General features: G+C 40.0%; 1 protein-coding gene across 1 annotated transcript in view; it reads left to right on the top strand.

Moving 5' to 3' along the window:
* The window catches only part of BBS2 (Bardet-Biedl syndrome 2), a 27,877-nt gene extending 11,207 nt beyond the window's left edge, over window positions 1-16,670 (top strand). The window contains exons 6-17 of the mRNA XM_023514763.1: window positions 2,550-2,654; window positions 2,738-2,824; window positions 6,567-6,702; window positions 7,169-7,308; window positions 8,085-8,229; window positions 8,313-8,484; window positions 9,686-9,815; window positions 10,891-11,022; window positions 11,510-11,647; window positions 12,583-12,695; window positions 15,838-15,986; window positions 16,630-16,670. Of these exons, the coding sequence (XP_023370531.1) occupies window positions 2,550-2,654; window positions 2,738-2,824; window positions 6,567-6,702; window positions 7,169-7,308; window positions 8,085-8,229; window positions 8,313-8,484; window positions 9,686-9,815; window positions 10,891-11,022; window positions 11,510-11,647; window positions 12,583-12,695; window positions 15,838-15,986; window positions 16,630-16,670 (1,488 nt within the window). The remainder of the gene's footprint in view (window positions 1-2,549; window positions 2,655-2,737; window positions 2,825-6,566; window positions 6,703-7,168; window positions 7,309-8,084; window positions 8,230-8,312; window positions 8,485-9,685; window positions 9,816-10,890; window positions 11,023-11,509; window positions 11,648-12,582; window positions 12,696-15,837; window positions 15,987-16,629) is intronic.
* Window positions 16,671-16,694: the final 24 nt, after the last annotated feature.

Here is a 16,694-nt window from a genome sequence, read left to right as displayed (position 1 = left end):
CCGCCACAACGCCTGGCCATTTTTTGGTTGCAGCCATCATTGTTGTTTGGCAGGCCCGGGCTGGGGATTCGAACCCGCCACTTTAGGTGTATGTGGCTGGCGCCTTAGCCGCTTGAGCCACAGGTGCCGAGCCTTTCATTAGATTCTTAAAGGGGTTTACAACCTCCCTGCTGCCCCCCAACCCCAGCAGAACTCCATTTGTGAATCACTGGCTTATAGGTGCTCTGTCCTGCATTATTATGTCCCTTTTGTTCCAGGGTGTAGTAAATCTGTCCTTATTTGATGAGAATCATTCAGGTTTTGATGGATTTCTTTTTACTGTTAATATTACACATATATGTGAGAAGGGTGCATTCCTTGAGACACTTTTTTCCTAAATCCTAGAAAAGGGGAAGAGGACATGAAGCGAGCTAGGGATGTGAGGGGATTGCTCAATCCTCTAGTACAGTGGTTCCCAACCTGTGGGTCGCAACCCACAGGAACTGTATTAAAGGGCCATGGCATTAGGAAGGTTGAGAACCACTGCTCTAGTACATTGGTCCCCAACCTTTTTGATGCCAGGGACCAGTTTCATGAAAGACAGTTTTTCTATGGACTCGGGTGGGGGTAGGGGATGGTTTTAGGATGATTTAAACATATTCCATCTCCACCTCAGATCATCAGGCATTGGATTCTCATAAGGAGCACACAACCTAGATCCCTCACAGGCGCAGTTCGCAGTAGGGTTTGTCTCCCATAAGAATCTAATACCTGCCAGTTGTGATGGCTCACGCCTGTAAGCCAGCACTCTGGGAGGCCAAGGTGGGTGGATTGCTTCAGCTCAGGAGTTTGAGACCAGCCTGAGCAAGAGTAAGACCCTGTCTCTACTAAAAATAGAAAAACTAACAGGTGTCGTGGCTGGCATCTATAGTTCCAGCTACTCGGGAGGCTGAGGCAGGAGGATTGCTTGAGCCCAAGATACTGAGGTTCCTGTGAGCTGTGATGACTCCAGGCCACGGTAGCCTGGGGCAACAAAGTGAGACTCTCTCAAAAAACAAAAATGAAACCCCTCATCCACCCTGCCAAAGAATCAGATACCCCCACTTATCTGACACCCCCACTTATCTGACACCCCCACTTATCTGACAAGAAGCAGAGTTCAGCTATTGACACAAGCAGTGGGGAGCAGCTGTAAACTCAGATGAAACTTCCCTTACCTGCTGTCATCCCCTTACTGTGCGGCCCGGTTCCTTACAGGGTTCCTAACAGGCCATGGACCAGTACTAGTCTGTAGCCTGGGAGTTGGGACCACAGCTCTAGTGCATGAAAGAAACAAAATGAAGTCAAGAAGCACCGAAGGACCTGGGGAATCTGCAGCTAAATTTATACAAATATGGACTGTAAAACATTATTCATTTGCAGGGTCATTTTCCTGCAAAATGGTTCTATTTTCCTCCTGGGTCAAATATCTTTTCCCAGATCAGCAAAATCATGATTCGTTTAGCAATGCTTGAATTAAATAATTCTGGAATCCTACACAGCCCTTTGTATTCAGAGTTAAGTGAAGTGGGTGGTTTTGTAGAGAAGCTGTAGGTGTAAAGGAAATTACATAACTATTCTCTGCTTGATACAATTTATTTCTTAATAGCTCTTGTATTAATGTCAGAATTAGAAAGTAGATCTACAGTGTCATAAATATCATTAAGCTTTGGTTTTAACTTTAAAGGATAATTTTGTACAAGATTTAAAAATTTATCCTTTTAAGGATGTTAAATCCTTGACAGTCCTACAAATATTTCTGTATAATATATGCATTCTGTATATTGTTACATACTACACAAATCCATGTGCTTGAGTTTTACTTTTCGTGTTTTCTTTTATTTCAAGCAGACAAGGTGCTTTTCATAGAAAAATGTACATGTAAAAGTTAGATGTTCAAATATAGATTGTTGCAAGTCTTTTTAAAATCTCAGCTGTAAGACATTACAAGTTAAGGAGATTGGAATAATCATTTAAACCTCTAGGGTTAGTTAGTGTGTGTAACACCGATTGCACATACTCTAGACAAGGTGTCCTCAAACTATGACCTATGGGCCACATGCAGCCTGCCTAGGACATTTATCCAGCCCGCTGGGTATTTTTGCCACTGCTGCCTGTCCTGCTTAGCAGCCAACTCGTCCTGGGGCCCACAGTCCAGCCCTCCAACAGTTTGAGGGACAGTGAACTGGCCCCCTGTTTAAAACGTTTGAGGACCCCTGCCTAGACCATATGTACTGAGCTTATTTCCTTCTAATTTCCTCTGAGTTTTTTTTTTTTTTAACAATTTGCTGAAACCTTCCATAAGCATGATCTAAAACACCACACATTGTGAGTTTATTTAAAGCTGATGATCTAACTGAAATTAAATAACATGTATCATAGAGAAGAGGAATATATTCCCCAGTAATGGATTGGAGAAAAGTGCACTTCAGCTAATTTTATCATATGTTGAAGCATGCAAGTTTATAAAGTCGTCCTTTAAATTGAGCCTTAATGAAAAGATGTTGTATTTTCATGTATTATTTTTGCAGATAATCACCTCTCTCTGTCCTATGTATGGCAGTCGATTTGGTTATGCCCTTTCCAATGGCACAGTTGGAGTTTATGACAAAACAGCCCGCTACTGGAGAATTAAAGTTAGTGTTATTCAACCTTTGATATTCGGGGATGTTATACTTACTGAGAGATTTCTGTACTAATTATTGGAATTCTTTTTCAGTCCAAAAACCATGCCATTTGCATTCATGCATTTGACCTTAATTCTGATGGAGTGAATGAGCTGATAACTGGTTGGTCCAATGGAAAGGTAAGTTTAAATAGCAGAGTTCAACTGGGCTTGGTGGCTCATGCCTGTAATTCTAGCACTTTGGGAGGCTGAGGTACGTGGATTGCTTGAACTCAGCAGTTCAAGACCAGCCTGAATAAGAGTGAGACCTTGTTTCTACTAAAAGTAGAAAAACTAGCTGGGTGTTGTGGCAGATGCCTATAATCCCAGCTACTTGGGAGGCTGAGGCAAGAGGATCACTTGAGCCCAAGAGATTGAGGTTGCTGTGAGCTGTGATGACCCCATGGCACTTGACCCAGGGTGGCAGAATGACACTTTTTTTTTTTTTTTAAAAGAGCAGAGTTCAGGTATAATTCAAAGTAACAATTGAGGTATGTTGAATGTATGACTTAGAACAGTACCATAGGAATATGAACTTGAGTTCCTTGGCTGTGTTTTCAAATTCAACTTTATGATATTTCCGTATTATTTATTCCTGCTGTGTTTGTTAGGAGCTGTGGGGGTTAATACCCTTTTGGTCTTGCCAGCTCTGTTTGAGGGGGAATCTCCAGGGATGTTGTCTCTGATATCTTTTCTTTGAAAGACTGAGAATCCATTACTCAGGTTGCTTCTTGGTGTAGCCAAATAAAAGGAACTTTGATAACCAAGTAATGAACTGTTTGAAAAGCTCTTGTCTAATAAATAAATCACAAATTGACTGAAAACCTAGAATTAATGGGAAGAATCATGTTAATGCATTGTTTTTTGAACTATAACTTCAAAATAAAATCATTTTGTTTTCTTCCCTTTTTTAACTTGAAGTCAGTATTTCTGCAGTCTTTTGCCAAGTCAGGATCATCTTGTTAGAAACTCAGTAGCTGCCAGATCTCCATGGATACGGTTCGCCCTGGCTTTCTCGTCTGTCAGTGTCAGCTTGTCTGAAGCGGGTTGGCTAATCCTGCCGTCTTCTTTGACTTTTCTTTACTTTTAGCCAGCACCTTGTAGCTTTCCTTTTGTGATATGTGAAGAACAGATTCTAAGATGCTGTTATATTGGTTTCTGCTTATCCGCTTAGTTTTGTCTTTGGTATGGGTATTAAAAATTAGAAGACTGTGTAGCTGTTTTCTAAGAAATTTGAAAATCTTTAAGATGGATGTCTTCATTAGCTCGGGCTGCTGTAGCAAAATACCATAAAGTGGTAGGTGGCTAATAAACAAAAGACATTGATTTCTCACAGTTCTGGAGGCTGGGAAGTCCAAGAACAAGGCAATGGCAGATTTTGGGTCTGGTAAGGGGCGTCTTCCTTGTAGACATCCCCTCACTGTAGCCTCACATGGAGAGGGGCTGAAGGATCTCTCTGGGGCCGTTTTCACGAGAGCACTACCCAGAGCCCTCATGATCAGTCACCTCTCAAAAGCTCCACTTCCTATTACATGTACCATCACCTTGGAAGTTTGTGTGGGGCCACAAACGTTCAGTCCATAGCAATGGACCATATTCTGGGGAAATATAAATTATTGATGCGCATTCTAGAGTTAGAAAACACTAGAGACGTTTTCAAGTTACGTTGAAATATGACTCTTGACCTAGATGTTTTTATAGTTAAATGCTTTCAAAATTTTAAGGGATTTGTATTACATAATCTGTTTTAAAGCGTTAAAAAAATAAGAAAATTACACAGTTCATTACACAGTGGAAAAACCAATTATTTACACTTAACAGAAATAGCATAGAAAAGGAAAATACACAGCTCCAACTTGTGAATGTAGGTATAAAAGTAATAAACGCTACCAGCCAATTAACTTCGTCTTTTGTATGAGTTGGAGGGCCATCCTTTCCTTTCAGGGTAAAACCTCCATATTGGATTAAGCAAAATACTAAAATATCTGCAAAAATATTAATTTGTAGTCCTGCTTCTCAGTTAGCAAATGAACCTCCTTGTTTGCTAAATATTGTGGAAATGCAATGCCAGAAGCCATTAGGTTGCTAGCTTTTACTTAGAAAGAAGCAAGTTCAATTCAGCCAGAGCTGAAGGGTTATGTTAATATGCTAAGAGCTTTGGTAAAATACAAGTCACTGCTCACAGGCTTCCATGATGTTATTAATACCATATTGACTGTGATACACTGTAGACAAGGCGTAGGCTGTAACCTAAATTACTTTATTTTTTAGTTGCAAAGATTTGCCCAGAAGGATGTTTATGAAAAGGCAAAAATAGTGAACATACATGCAGCATTGATCCTTGAAGTGATTGCCGTACCAAATTTTCTGTACTTAGCCTTTTGTTAAGAATACTGTGTCCTGGCTCAGCGCCTATAGCTCAACCGGCTAAGGCGCCAGCCACGTACACCTAAGGTGGCGGGTTCGACTCCCCAGCCCGGACCCGCCAAACAACAATGACGGCTGCAACCAAAAAAATGCCGGGCGTTGTGGCGGGCGCCTGTAGTCCCAGCTACTTGGGAGGCGGAGGCAGGAGACTCGCTTGAGCCCAAGAGTTGGAGGTTGCTGTGAGCTGTAATGCCATGGCACTCTACCCAGGGGGACAGCTTGAGGCTCTGTCTCAAAAAAAAAAAAAAAAAAAAAAGAATACTGTGTCCTTGATTGGAACAAAATCATTATTTTAAGTGGTTGTTGTCTATTACATTTGAGATGCATTTGTTTCTGATAAGTCAGTTATTGGTTCTGTCTCTCAAGAATAAGAGACTCAAAGAGAATAGGAGAGCTTTCTTGGGTATCTGAGTGGTTTTTATGTGGAACTTCTGTCCCCCATGCAAAAGGCTCTTAACAGGGCTGTTATGAGGATTGTATGGTAGAACATTGGGCTAACTCCATGTTTTTCAAACTTCAAATATATATATATTTTATACGTTTATATGTAATAAAGATAATTTTTTTTCCATACAGAGCTAACATTTATTGTGTACTTTTGTGTACCACACCCTGTTTTAAGTGCTTTTCACGCTTGGTTTCCTTAGGCTCATTACAACTCTGTGGGGTGTAGCAGTGTCGTTATTTTCTCCATGTTCTGGTTATTCATCACCAGATAGGAAGACCAAGCACAAAATGGTTATAAAACTTACCTAATGGCTGGGTGCAGTGGCTCATGTCTGTAATCCCAGTACTTTGGGAGGCTGAGGTGGGAGGATTACTTGAGTCCAGGAGTTTAAGACCAGCCTGAGCAGTATAGTCAGACCTCTGTCTTTATGGAAGTACATGCTGTAGTCCCAGCTGTTCAGGAGGTTGAGGCAGGAGGATAGCTTGAGCCCAGGAGTTTGAGGCTGTAGTGAGCTGATATCACTGCCCTCTAGCCTGGGTGACAGAGTGAGACTCTGTCCCCAGAAAACATCAGAACAGACAAAAAAAAAAAAAAAATATAAGCCTGCCCAAGATCCCATGGACAGTACTTGGCAGAGCTGGATTCTGAGTGTGAACAGTTTAGCCATGAAGCCCAGGCCCTTTTGCACGATGCCATACATGCTACATCTGCTGCCTCTCAGCAGACCCATTTCTTCAAGTGAAATATTGTGGGAAGGCCAGTATGTAAAACAGCTTTTATTTCAAAAGAATTAAGCATAGCTGGGTGGGCCCCCTGAAGGTCCCCTTGTCCCCAGCAGTCTTAGGTATCTCCTAAGAAGTCACAGGGCTTCATAGAATACTCTTGAAAACTGCTGGACTGAATGAAAAGACTAAAAACAAGACTGAATGTGAAGTTGATTTTTATTAAATTTTGTGGTTTTTAAAACTGTAGCATAAGCCACTTCCTAAGTTCTTGCTTTACTTTTAGGTTGATGCTCGAAGTGACCGAACCGGGGAGGTCATCTTTAAAGACAACTTTTCTTCTGCAGTTGCTGGTGTTGTAGAAGGAGATTACCGGATGGACGGCCACATACAGTTGATCTGCTGCTCAGTGGATGGGGAAAGTAAATCGATAACGAGAAAAATCCTTGAAAGTCAGGCCGAGGTGGGAGGATTACTGGAGGCCAGGAGTTTGAGACCAACATAGCGAGACTCCGTCTTTACAAAAAATGAAAAAACATTAATCAGGCATGGTAATATGGGTCTTAGTCATAGCTGCGTGGGGGGCTGAGGCAGGAGGGCCACTTGAGCCCCGGGGTTGGTGGTTGCAGCGAGCTATGATGGCAGTGTTGCACCCCATTCTGAGAGGCAGAGGGAGATCTGGTCTCTAAGAAGAGAGAAGGAAAGAAAGTCAAATTCCTTTAAAAGTATTTGTATTGACATTGTCTAGTTCTAATCAATTCATCTACGTTGGGGAGATGAGAACTTAGATGTTTGCTTTTTAAGAATAGGTAGTTGGTGACCTAAAAGTAGACCTGGCTCTACCTGGGATAGTTTTGAGTTTAGTGAGGACTTTTTCCTTCTCTTCAGTCCGGGGCTACCTGCCAGGCACAGCTGAGATGAGGGGGAACCTCATGGACACCAGTGCAGAGCAGGACCTGATCCGAGAGCTGAGTCAGAAAAAACAGAATCTGTTGATGGAACTCCGTAACTATGAGCAAAATGCCAAGGTGGGTCCTGGTGTGAAAGGGTAATGGAGTCTGGGACATGGAGGCTGAGCGGGAGGATTGGCAAGTCTGGGCCTTTTTGCTTCAGCCTTTTTGCCAGTCTCAGCATTGAGAGAGCTGTACTCTTTGGTCTTGAAATTCCAGGCATCTAAACTATAGAAATATCTGTGTGAGTGTCCAAAGATTTATTGCAGCACTATTTATAGCAGCTAACATCTGGAAGCAGTGTAAATGTTCATCACTGTAGAGGTTACGTGCTAGGGAATATTGAACAGCTCAAAAGAATGAATTGTATTTCCTTAGACTGCTAGGGAAGGATAGCTATGATATTATTAAGCGTCAGAAAACAAGAACAATGTATGGAGTATCTTATCATTTTCAAAAACAATATAAAAATGGGCAATTACACAACCTGTGAATGTGCGTATGTGTGTGTACACCAGCCTGGAGGATGAGCGGGAGAATGGGACCCTAATTTGTCCTGCTATGCGTTATCTTATTTGAATTTGCTGTATCAAGTGAATTTTTTTTGTTACTTAAAAACAATGTGAAAGGCATAATGAGGTACAGTGGACTATAACCGTAGAAAGAGACAAAGGTATTTTCCTCCAGGGCCAGATAGAGAAGGGGGCACTGACGAGGTGAGTTCTTTGAATTCTAAAGAGTCAGATTAATAAGACGATGGCTACTGTGCCTTTTGAAGCTGCATAGCCTTATTATTTAAAATTGACAGTAGTTCACTGTTGTGACTGAGTTGGAAGCAGGCAGGTGTTTTGCAGGCTGAATCGAGTGGTCCACTGAATGAGACTGATGGGCAACGGGGCATAATCCCAGCCAACACCACGCTCCGTACCAGCCTCTCGGTCAATCTGGGGAATGAGACTCAAGCTGCTCATGCAGAGTTGTGCATCTCTACGTCTAATGGTGAGAAATGAGTTATAGCTGGTATTCAAAGGCACCTGTGCCATCTTGGAGTAGTTCTTGAACTGTTTTCCCTCTTCCTACAGATACCATTATCCGGGCAGTATTGATTTTTGCAGAAGGAATTTTTGTAGGTGAAAGCCATGTGGTACATCCAAGTATTCACAACCTGTCCAGCTCCATCCGCATCCCGATTACACCTCCCAAAGATATCCCTGTGGATCTGCACTTGAAGATGTTCGTGGGTTACAGAAGCAGGTGACCCTTTGCAAATCACAGTTCATTGTGAGATAGCATCTAGATAAGGGCAAGGTATTTTGATTTTCCATGTCTCAGGGTTTTGTGGAGCCTAAGAAGCCATTTAATGGTTCTGTCCACCCAGAGATTTCTCCTGACCTCTTATTTCCCTAATTTGAAATCAGTAAAAACAAAAAAGGCATATAAGTTTAAGGTTTAAGATGATTATTTTCTTTTTTTAGTTAGATTATGTTACAATCACAAGAGTTCAAATTCAATTGACATTTTGTCAACTTACAGTTTTGGCTACTGTAGATGGGTTAGATGCATCTTATATTAGGAAGATAGACACACAGAGCATGCCAAAAAATGTATACACATTTTAAGAAAGGAAAAGACTGCATTAAAATTGTAACACTCAACATATACCAATAACAAAAGTATTATTTGACTTAGTTAATTACAAAAGTTGCTCAAAGTGGTCACCATCAGTGTCCAGACATTTCTGATCATGGTGAACTATTGCTTGGGCAATGTTGACCAAAGTGTCCCCCTGTATCATTGCTTGTGCCATTTCACTTTCTTCCCAAAGTACCACCAAGGTAGCCAGTTTCCTGCAGTACGCCAGGTCCTTTAAGGCGCTGGTCCTTTACGCCGCTGCTCCCGCCTCCATTGTCGTTGTACTTTCACAGCGTTCTATAGTTCACATTCTGCCACTTCAGAATGGTCTCGAGGTCTCTGAATGACAACCTTGTTTCTGCCCTTTTCTTTGTCTTGCCTTTTGCAAGGGGGACAGAAGCATTCATTTGATTAATTGAGCCGACATCATATTATACGTTGCTACTATAATTCAGCTTTGAAAAGTAACACATAGATAACATATCTTAAATTGTGTACAGATTTTTTTGGCACTCCTGGTATATATAAACCTCAGCTAGTGAAGGAAAACTGCTTTGTGAGTGAACGATAGAAGCGTTTTTACATTTCTTTTAGAGCGTTTTAAACCCTATGTATATGTAGACTCATGTTATCACTAAACTCTAAACTTAGAGTACATTACTGAGTACTCTATCTAACCCACAAGCGTTTTGGTTTTTTTCTTCTTTAGGGAAAACTTTAAATATCAATCTAGGACCAGGTAGTGACCTTATTTTCTGGGCCTTGCACTTTGAAATAACATTCTGTACAAACAGTTCTCTTGTGTTCCATTGGTTGGCCATAGCACCCAGTTTCATGTATTCGAATTGACAAGACAGCTCCCTCGGTTCTCCATGTATGCGCTGACCAGCCCGGACACTGCCAGTGAGCCCATCAGTTATGTGAACTTTACCATTGCGGAACGGCCACAGCGGGTGAGTATCCTGCTTTTTTTGTTTGATGCTTTCGTGTTGTAGAATCCTTTAGATTTTATTTTATAGAAAGGGGTAATACATGTGAATGCCTTACCTTGGTAGCAGTAAATATGATATGAAAGAATTATGGAACTTGGAGTTGGCTTATAATCTGTATTAAAAATATTGCTACAATATCTCTCCCTTAACAAAAAAATCTGAGCAATCCTTAGTTATAGGTGAATTCTTACCCCTCTTTCTCTTGCCTTATTGTGGTTGTCCTGGTCTAGTATTTCAAAAGCTGCATCAAGATGAAAGGAGAGTGAGACAGAGCTAGGAATATTTGGGGGCTCAAGTGCTACATTAATTAATTAAATTCTTAGTAATCTTGGGGAATTCCTCTCACCAATCTGAACCTCAATTTTCTTATCTATAGGTGAGGATAGTCTTGCCCAGCTCATTGTAGGGCCCTGAGGATTACATGACAGTACCTTATAAAGTTTAAAGGGCTAATACCAGTGCATTTTAACTTTAGTGGGGCTTGAGAATTCTCGATGAAGGTTTTTAATCATCTCAGGCCCCTCCCTGGCCCATGGAAACAGAAACTCTATAGGCAGGCCCTCCTACAAGGCCTCCTGGGTGGCTCTTATGAGGAACTTGTGTTATAAACCACTATAAAGGATTATTATTATTAACATTAAAACTTACTGTATAGATTTATCTCTGTGATGTATACAGTTTAATGTTTTTTTAAGGAATCAAATGGTATAGTTTTAAGCAGACTTTATTATCTAGGATACAACTATAGAAGAGCTGTTGCATAGCAGAATTAGCATCGTAGCTGAATCATTTATACATTGCATATAAGATTACGTCTAAGTAGAAAATTCTTTAAAATGGTGCCTGCTGTGGGGTCAGGCATACTTATGAATGTTACTTAATGTGTGTGAGGGGGGAAAGGGGAGTGTGAGTAATGTTTTCTTGGTGGGGGTTAAGTATAACTTTTTTATTTTAACTAAGTAGTAACGCTAATACATCCCTCAAGAATGGCTGCACTCTAAAAATGGAAGCTCATTTCATTGTATTTGTTTTCAAGGTTGCTATGTGGCTTAAGCAAAATTTTCTGTTTCCGGAAGACACTAACATTCAGAGTGCTCCATTTCAAGTGTGTTTTACATCCTTACGGACTGGTTGTCATCTGTTTATAAAAATAAAACTTAGTGGAGAGGTAAGGTTTAATGTCATGGGGGACAAATTTCTCATGTGGCATTTACCATTTAGTGCAAAGTGAGGGGGGACGCCAGTGTCAAAGTCATAAAACTACATGTTTCAATTTAGTCTGTTAGTGTTACCATCTTAGATGCCGGGGCATCATCCTTAACAGAAGTTTTCTGCCTCCTTCTCGCCTTCCCTTCACTCTGTCCTTATCTGATTTAGGAAAATTGGGAATATAGAGGTGAACAAAGTCATTTTCATTGTTTGATTTTGTCAGTTTCTAAGGCTAGAAGATTGAACTTTTAGCTGAGCTACTGAATTGATTGAACTGCTGGAACTACTGAGTGCAGTTTGTAATTTCCGTGAGGACTAAACTTTATCACTACATATAAATATATGCTCAATAATTGTGTTGAATATGGGGGAAATTCAGGTACTGTTTCAGCTAAGTTTGTCTGGTTTCTGAGGATGCTAAACTTGTCTCTTTTTCCTCTGGATAGATCACTTTAAATACTGATGATATTGATTTGGCTGGTGATATCATCCAGTCAATGGCATCATCTTTTGCTATTGAAGAACTTCAGGTAGAAGCAGATTTTCCTGTTTACTTTGAGGAGTTACGAAAGGTGTTAATTAAGGTGAGGGCACGAGTGGGAACATTTGTGGGGCTGTGGTACTCTAATAATGTTATGTTTCTCTTAGGAGCTGATGATACTACAGATGTACTTAGTACTAAATGACAGTGATCTTTTAAAGAAGTCTTATACTTTTTGAAGTAAAAATTAAAATTTGTATTAGAGAGTTCACCCATTAAAAGGATTTCTTCTGTCTCGGCGCCTGTAGCTCAAGCAAGTTAAGGTGCCAGCCACATACATCAGGGCTGGTGGGTTCGAATCCAGCCTGGGCCTGCCAAACAACAACGACAACTACAGACAGAAAATAGCTGGGCATTGTGTCAGGTGCTTGTAGTCCCAACTACTTGGGAGGCTGAGGCAAGAGAATGGCTTAAGCCCAGGAATTGGAGGTTGCTGTGAGCTGTGATGCCATGGCACTCTACCCAGGGTGACAGCTGGAGGCTCTGTCTCAAAAAAAAAAAAAAAGGATTTCTTCTATAAAAGAGCTTAGCTCCTGACCACTCTACTTTCTTTGTTTGGTTTAGGGGGATAGGATACCTTAGAAAGTACATGTCATATTGACAGTTCCCTTTGCTAGCCCTTTGTCTTATCTGTTATGTCTACTTTTAGTCTTAGGTCTTTCCAGAAACCTAAATTCAAAACAAGAAAGCAAAATAAAGTGGGTTGTGATTGGCTACAAAGTATAACAATATTCCCACTGCAAATCCCTAAAATGCTAATATGTGTGTTGCTGGGCTTCTGATGCTAAGGTGTGGGAAGGATCCACGTGGGGTGTCATGCTGAATGTTGGAGGAAACAGACTATTTTGCTGAGGAAGAGATGAAATAACGAGGTAGCTGAGCAGGGCCTCTGTATGTAGTAAATAGCATCTTCTCGGTCTGTGTGGTTTCGAGACATTTGTGAGGCCATTTTAATTCCTGAGTGTTCATGGTCTTCAGGTGGATGAGTATCACTCAGTGCATCAGAAGCTCAGTGCTGACATGGCTGATAATTCTAATCTCATCCGAAGTTTGCTGGTCCGAGCTGAGGATGCTCGTCTGATGAGGGACATGTGAGTATTTGCCATGGCTAGGATGGTCCCCAGGTTAAATGTGGGAATAATATGGAATCACGACTCTCAGAGGTTCTTGGAAGAGTGTAAATTGACATAATGAGTTTGGAAAATACCTTGGTGTCATCAGTAAAGTCGAAAATGTATCTTCCCTATGATTTAGCAATTCTACTTCTGGTTTACAGCCTAGAAAAAAATTGTGCACATAGGAACTAGGATATTTATACAAGAATATTCAGGAAGGCACTGTTCATGGCTGGGCCCTATGCCTAACACCTGTAATCTTTGCACTGTGATAGGCTGAGGTGGGAGAATTGCTTGAGGTCAGGAGTTTGAGACCAGCCTGAGCAAGAGCGAGACCCTGTCTCTATTAAAAATAAAAAAAATTAGCCGGGCATCATGGCAGGTGCCTGTAGTCCCAGCTACTTGGGAAGAGGAGGTGGGAGGATTGCTTGAACCCAGGAGTTTGAGTTTACTATGAGCTAGACTGACTCCCTGGCACTCTCACCTGGGAACAAAGTAAGACTATCTCAAAAAAAAAAAAAAAGAAGGCCCTTTTTATAAGAATCCTAGGGTGGAAACAATTCAAACTAGCATCAACAATTTAATGGGTAAATTGCCATATATTTATAGAGTGGAATATAAAGAGAATGCATGAGTCTATGTGACAGAACAACATGGACACATCTTACAAATATAATGGAGCCTGAGAGAAGTAAGTTTAAAAGAATATGTACCAGATGCTTTCATTTATATAGTTAGAACAAAAGACTAAGTCATATTGTTTGGGAGGCATGCAATACATAAAAATATAAAGAAATGCAGGGGAGAGTTTATCATTGTTCCATGAAAATGTTGTATATGCAAAGCAACCACCAAAATGCCAAAGGAACCAAAAAACTGAAGAATGAGGCAAATCCAGTTTATCTGCATAGGATGATTAATTAGGGGGACTTACAAACAGAACATGGTCTTAGGCAATCACAAGACAAGGTTTCCACACTGCAGTCTCCCAAACTCAGGGCCTGTATCTTGGAGAAGAATTGTATGTGCTCTGGAAGGAAGGTGCAGGTGGCTGCATCACAGGCTATTATGTATACATCAAGGGTTGTTTGGGAGGAAAGGTGAAACTTAACGGTGAATATGTATCTCTAGGTGAAGAGTAATATATCAGCTAGACATTTTGGAGGCATTTCTAGACTTGAGGTTGATCAGGAAGATTAGCATTTTAAAATAGTCACTTTTGTCCCCCAATCCTGTCAGACAGTGTTTTCTACTAGAGGAGGAGGGACTGTGTTCAGAAAGAACACATTGGGAAGCTTCTGGGATGCTTCCCACCTATTTCTTGACCTCATTAACAAACATTTGTTCTATGAACTTTTCTGAATATATAACATTTTACAATTAAAAAACTTAAATATGTGCATGTCTACCTTCATGCTTGCTAGGATGTAAAACTCATCTTGGCAATACCGTGTACTGAACCAAATTCAGTAAAGTAGTAAGTGATAGACGAAGCTTAAATGTCTATTAAATGTCCATTAGAGGCAAGAGTTCATGTAGAGTCCTGCTTATACTCTTCCTAAAAGACTTGGATTATTGACAAATAATTAACGTGGTCTTGTTCAGAAGTAAATGAATTTTTAAGTACGCAATGGCAAGATCATGAAATTAATTATTAGGCCTTGTATGATAATACCTGTGATGTTCATTCCAGATATGGCTTGTTTTATTTTTTAAAAGTCAAAAATCAGTTGATGTATAACTTGTATATGCCGATATCTACCCTTTTTAGCTTGATAGTTTAATAATATTTGAGAAACATTGTTGCTGTTACCATAATATAGAATATTTAATATAGATAATATAGAATATTTCCATCATTCTTGTGCCTCTTTCTGTCAGTTCCTCTCCTAACCTCCAGTCCCTAGAAACCACTGATCTCATTTCTCTGCCTATGGTTTTACCTTTTCTGAAAGATCATATAAATGTAGTCATACAGTGTGCATACAGCCTTTTGAGTCCTCTGTTCACGTACCATAATGCCTTTGACATCAATCCATGTTGCACATATCCCTAGTTTGTTCCTTCTTATTGCTGGATAGTATTCCATTGTATGGATATGCAATATTTATCCATTCACCAATTGATGGGCATTTGGGTGTTTCCAGCCTTTGGTATATAAATAAAGCTGCCGTAGATATTTGCATACTTTTTTTGCAAACATGTTTTCATTTTTCTTTAGTAAATTCCTTGTGATGATATTACCAAATTGTACAATAAGTGTATGTTTAACTTTATAAGAAACTGCCAAGTCATTTTCCAAAGTAGCTGCACTATTTCTATCACAGACACATGAGAATTCCAGTTGCTCCACATCTTTGCCAGCATTTGGTATTTTTAGGGCTTGTTTTAGTCACTCATTTTGTAGTAATACCTCATTCTGGTTTTAATTTTATGATGTTGTTTGCGAAACCTGGATAAAATGTGAAGCTGAGTCTGTTGTCTAAAAATAGCACAGTGGTTACAGTGCCAGCTACATAACCAGGGTGGCTAGTTTGAAACCAGGCCGAGGCTGCTAGACATCAGTGACAACTGCAACAAAAAAAAGCTGGGTGTTGTGGTGGGCGCCTACAGTCCCAGCTACTTGGCGGGGCTGAGGCAAGAGAACTGCTTAAACCCAAGAGTTTGAGGTTGCTGTGAGCTGTGATGCCACGGTACTCTACCAAGGCTGACATAATGAGATTCTGTCTCAAAAATAAATAAATAAATAAATAAATAAAAATAAGAATAGGTCAGTTCCATTTAGTGAATATTAATCTGAATCTTTGAAGATAGTCTATCACCTTGCTCACTTTTCCCTATCCCCCTGCACAATGGGCTTGGTAATTTTTAAGTACCTAAATCAAAATTAACAATGGACTAATAACCAAGGAAGGCCACTTTGCCTTCCTTATTTGAGAGAAATAGAATATTGAGGGAAACTTTTCAGTGTTTTTAAAGCTAATCTTAACAGTTACCTTTTTTAAATGAAAATACAGCTAGAAATGGTGTCTTCTTTATGTGGCTAAAAAGTTGCAAGTTTTTCTTAAGCCTGCCATATTGAGATAAAATGATGTTAAATTTCTACTGATTTACACAGGAGAACAATGAAGAATCGCTATATGGAGCTCTATGACCTTAACAAAGACTTGGTAAATGGATATAAAATTCGTTGTAACAATCACACAGAGCTATTGGGAAACCTCAAAGCAGTAAATCAAGCAATTCAAAGAGCAGGCCATCTGCGTGGTAAGTCTCCTTTTATAGCACTGTAATTCATCTGCAGTTTTGGAGTAAGAATTATTGAAGCTGATGGTAGCATTCAGCAATTCACATCAGGGCTAGCAGAAGCACACCTTTAACACTCCCAAACTGGCACCATTCACTTGAGTTTCAGTCGGCCTCTTGTTTAGCTTTAGTCTTTAGTCTTCAGAGGGAAAGAAAACCTTCAGCTCCTTTTCTTAGGTAGGTCTTGCTGTAACCTCTGAGGAAAAACCTAATATATACTCAAAAGGAGATATACTGTATATATAGAGGGTGCCAAAAAAATGCATACACATTTTAATAAAGGAAAAAACTGTATTAAAATTGTAATATTCAATATATGCTGATAACAAAAGATGGTGCACCTCTTGTAATTGCAGAAGTCAAACATGATTTGCATATTACAAAATTAATAGTTTTTTCCTTAAAATATGAAAGGATATATGCTCTCTATATAAATATGTGTGTGTGTGTGTATATGTAGAAAAAAAGGCTGAAAATTAACAAGTTAAATGTCCAACTAAAAATTTTAAAAAAGAACAACAGGCTAAACTAAAGGAAGCAGAAATATAGCCAGAGATTTAGATCTGAATTCTGCTGTTTTGGGTCAATGCCTTGACCTCTTCAGAAATAATCTTCATGGCCAGGCACAGTGGCTCATGCCTGTAATCCTTATACTCTGGGAGGCTGAGG

Source organism: Otolemur garnettii, unplaced genomic scaffold, assembly GCF_000181295.1.
Source record: "Otolemur garnettii isolate 467f Iridium unplaced genomic scaffold, OtoGar3 scaffold00058, whole genome shotgun sequence".
NCBI lineage: Eukaryota > Metazoa > Chordata > Mammalia > Primates > Galagidae > Otolemur > Otolemur garnettii.
This window is presented reverse-complemented; position numbering and strand designations above follow the sequence as displayed.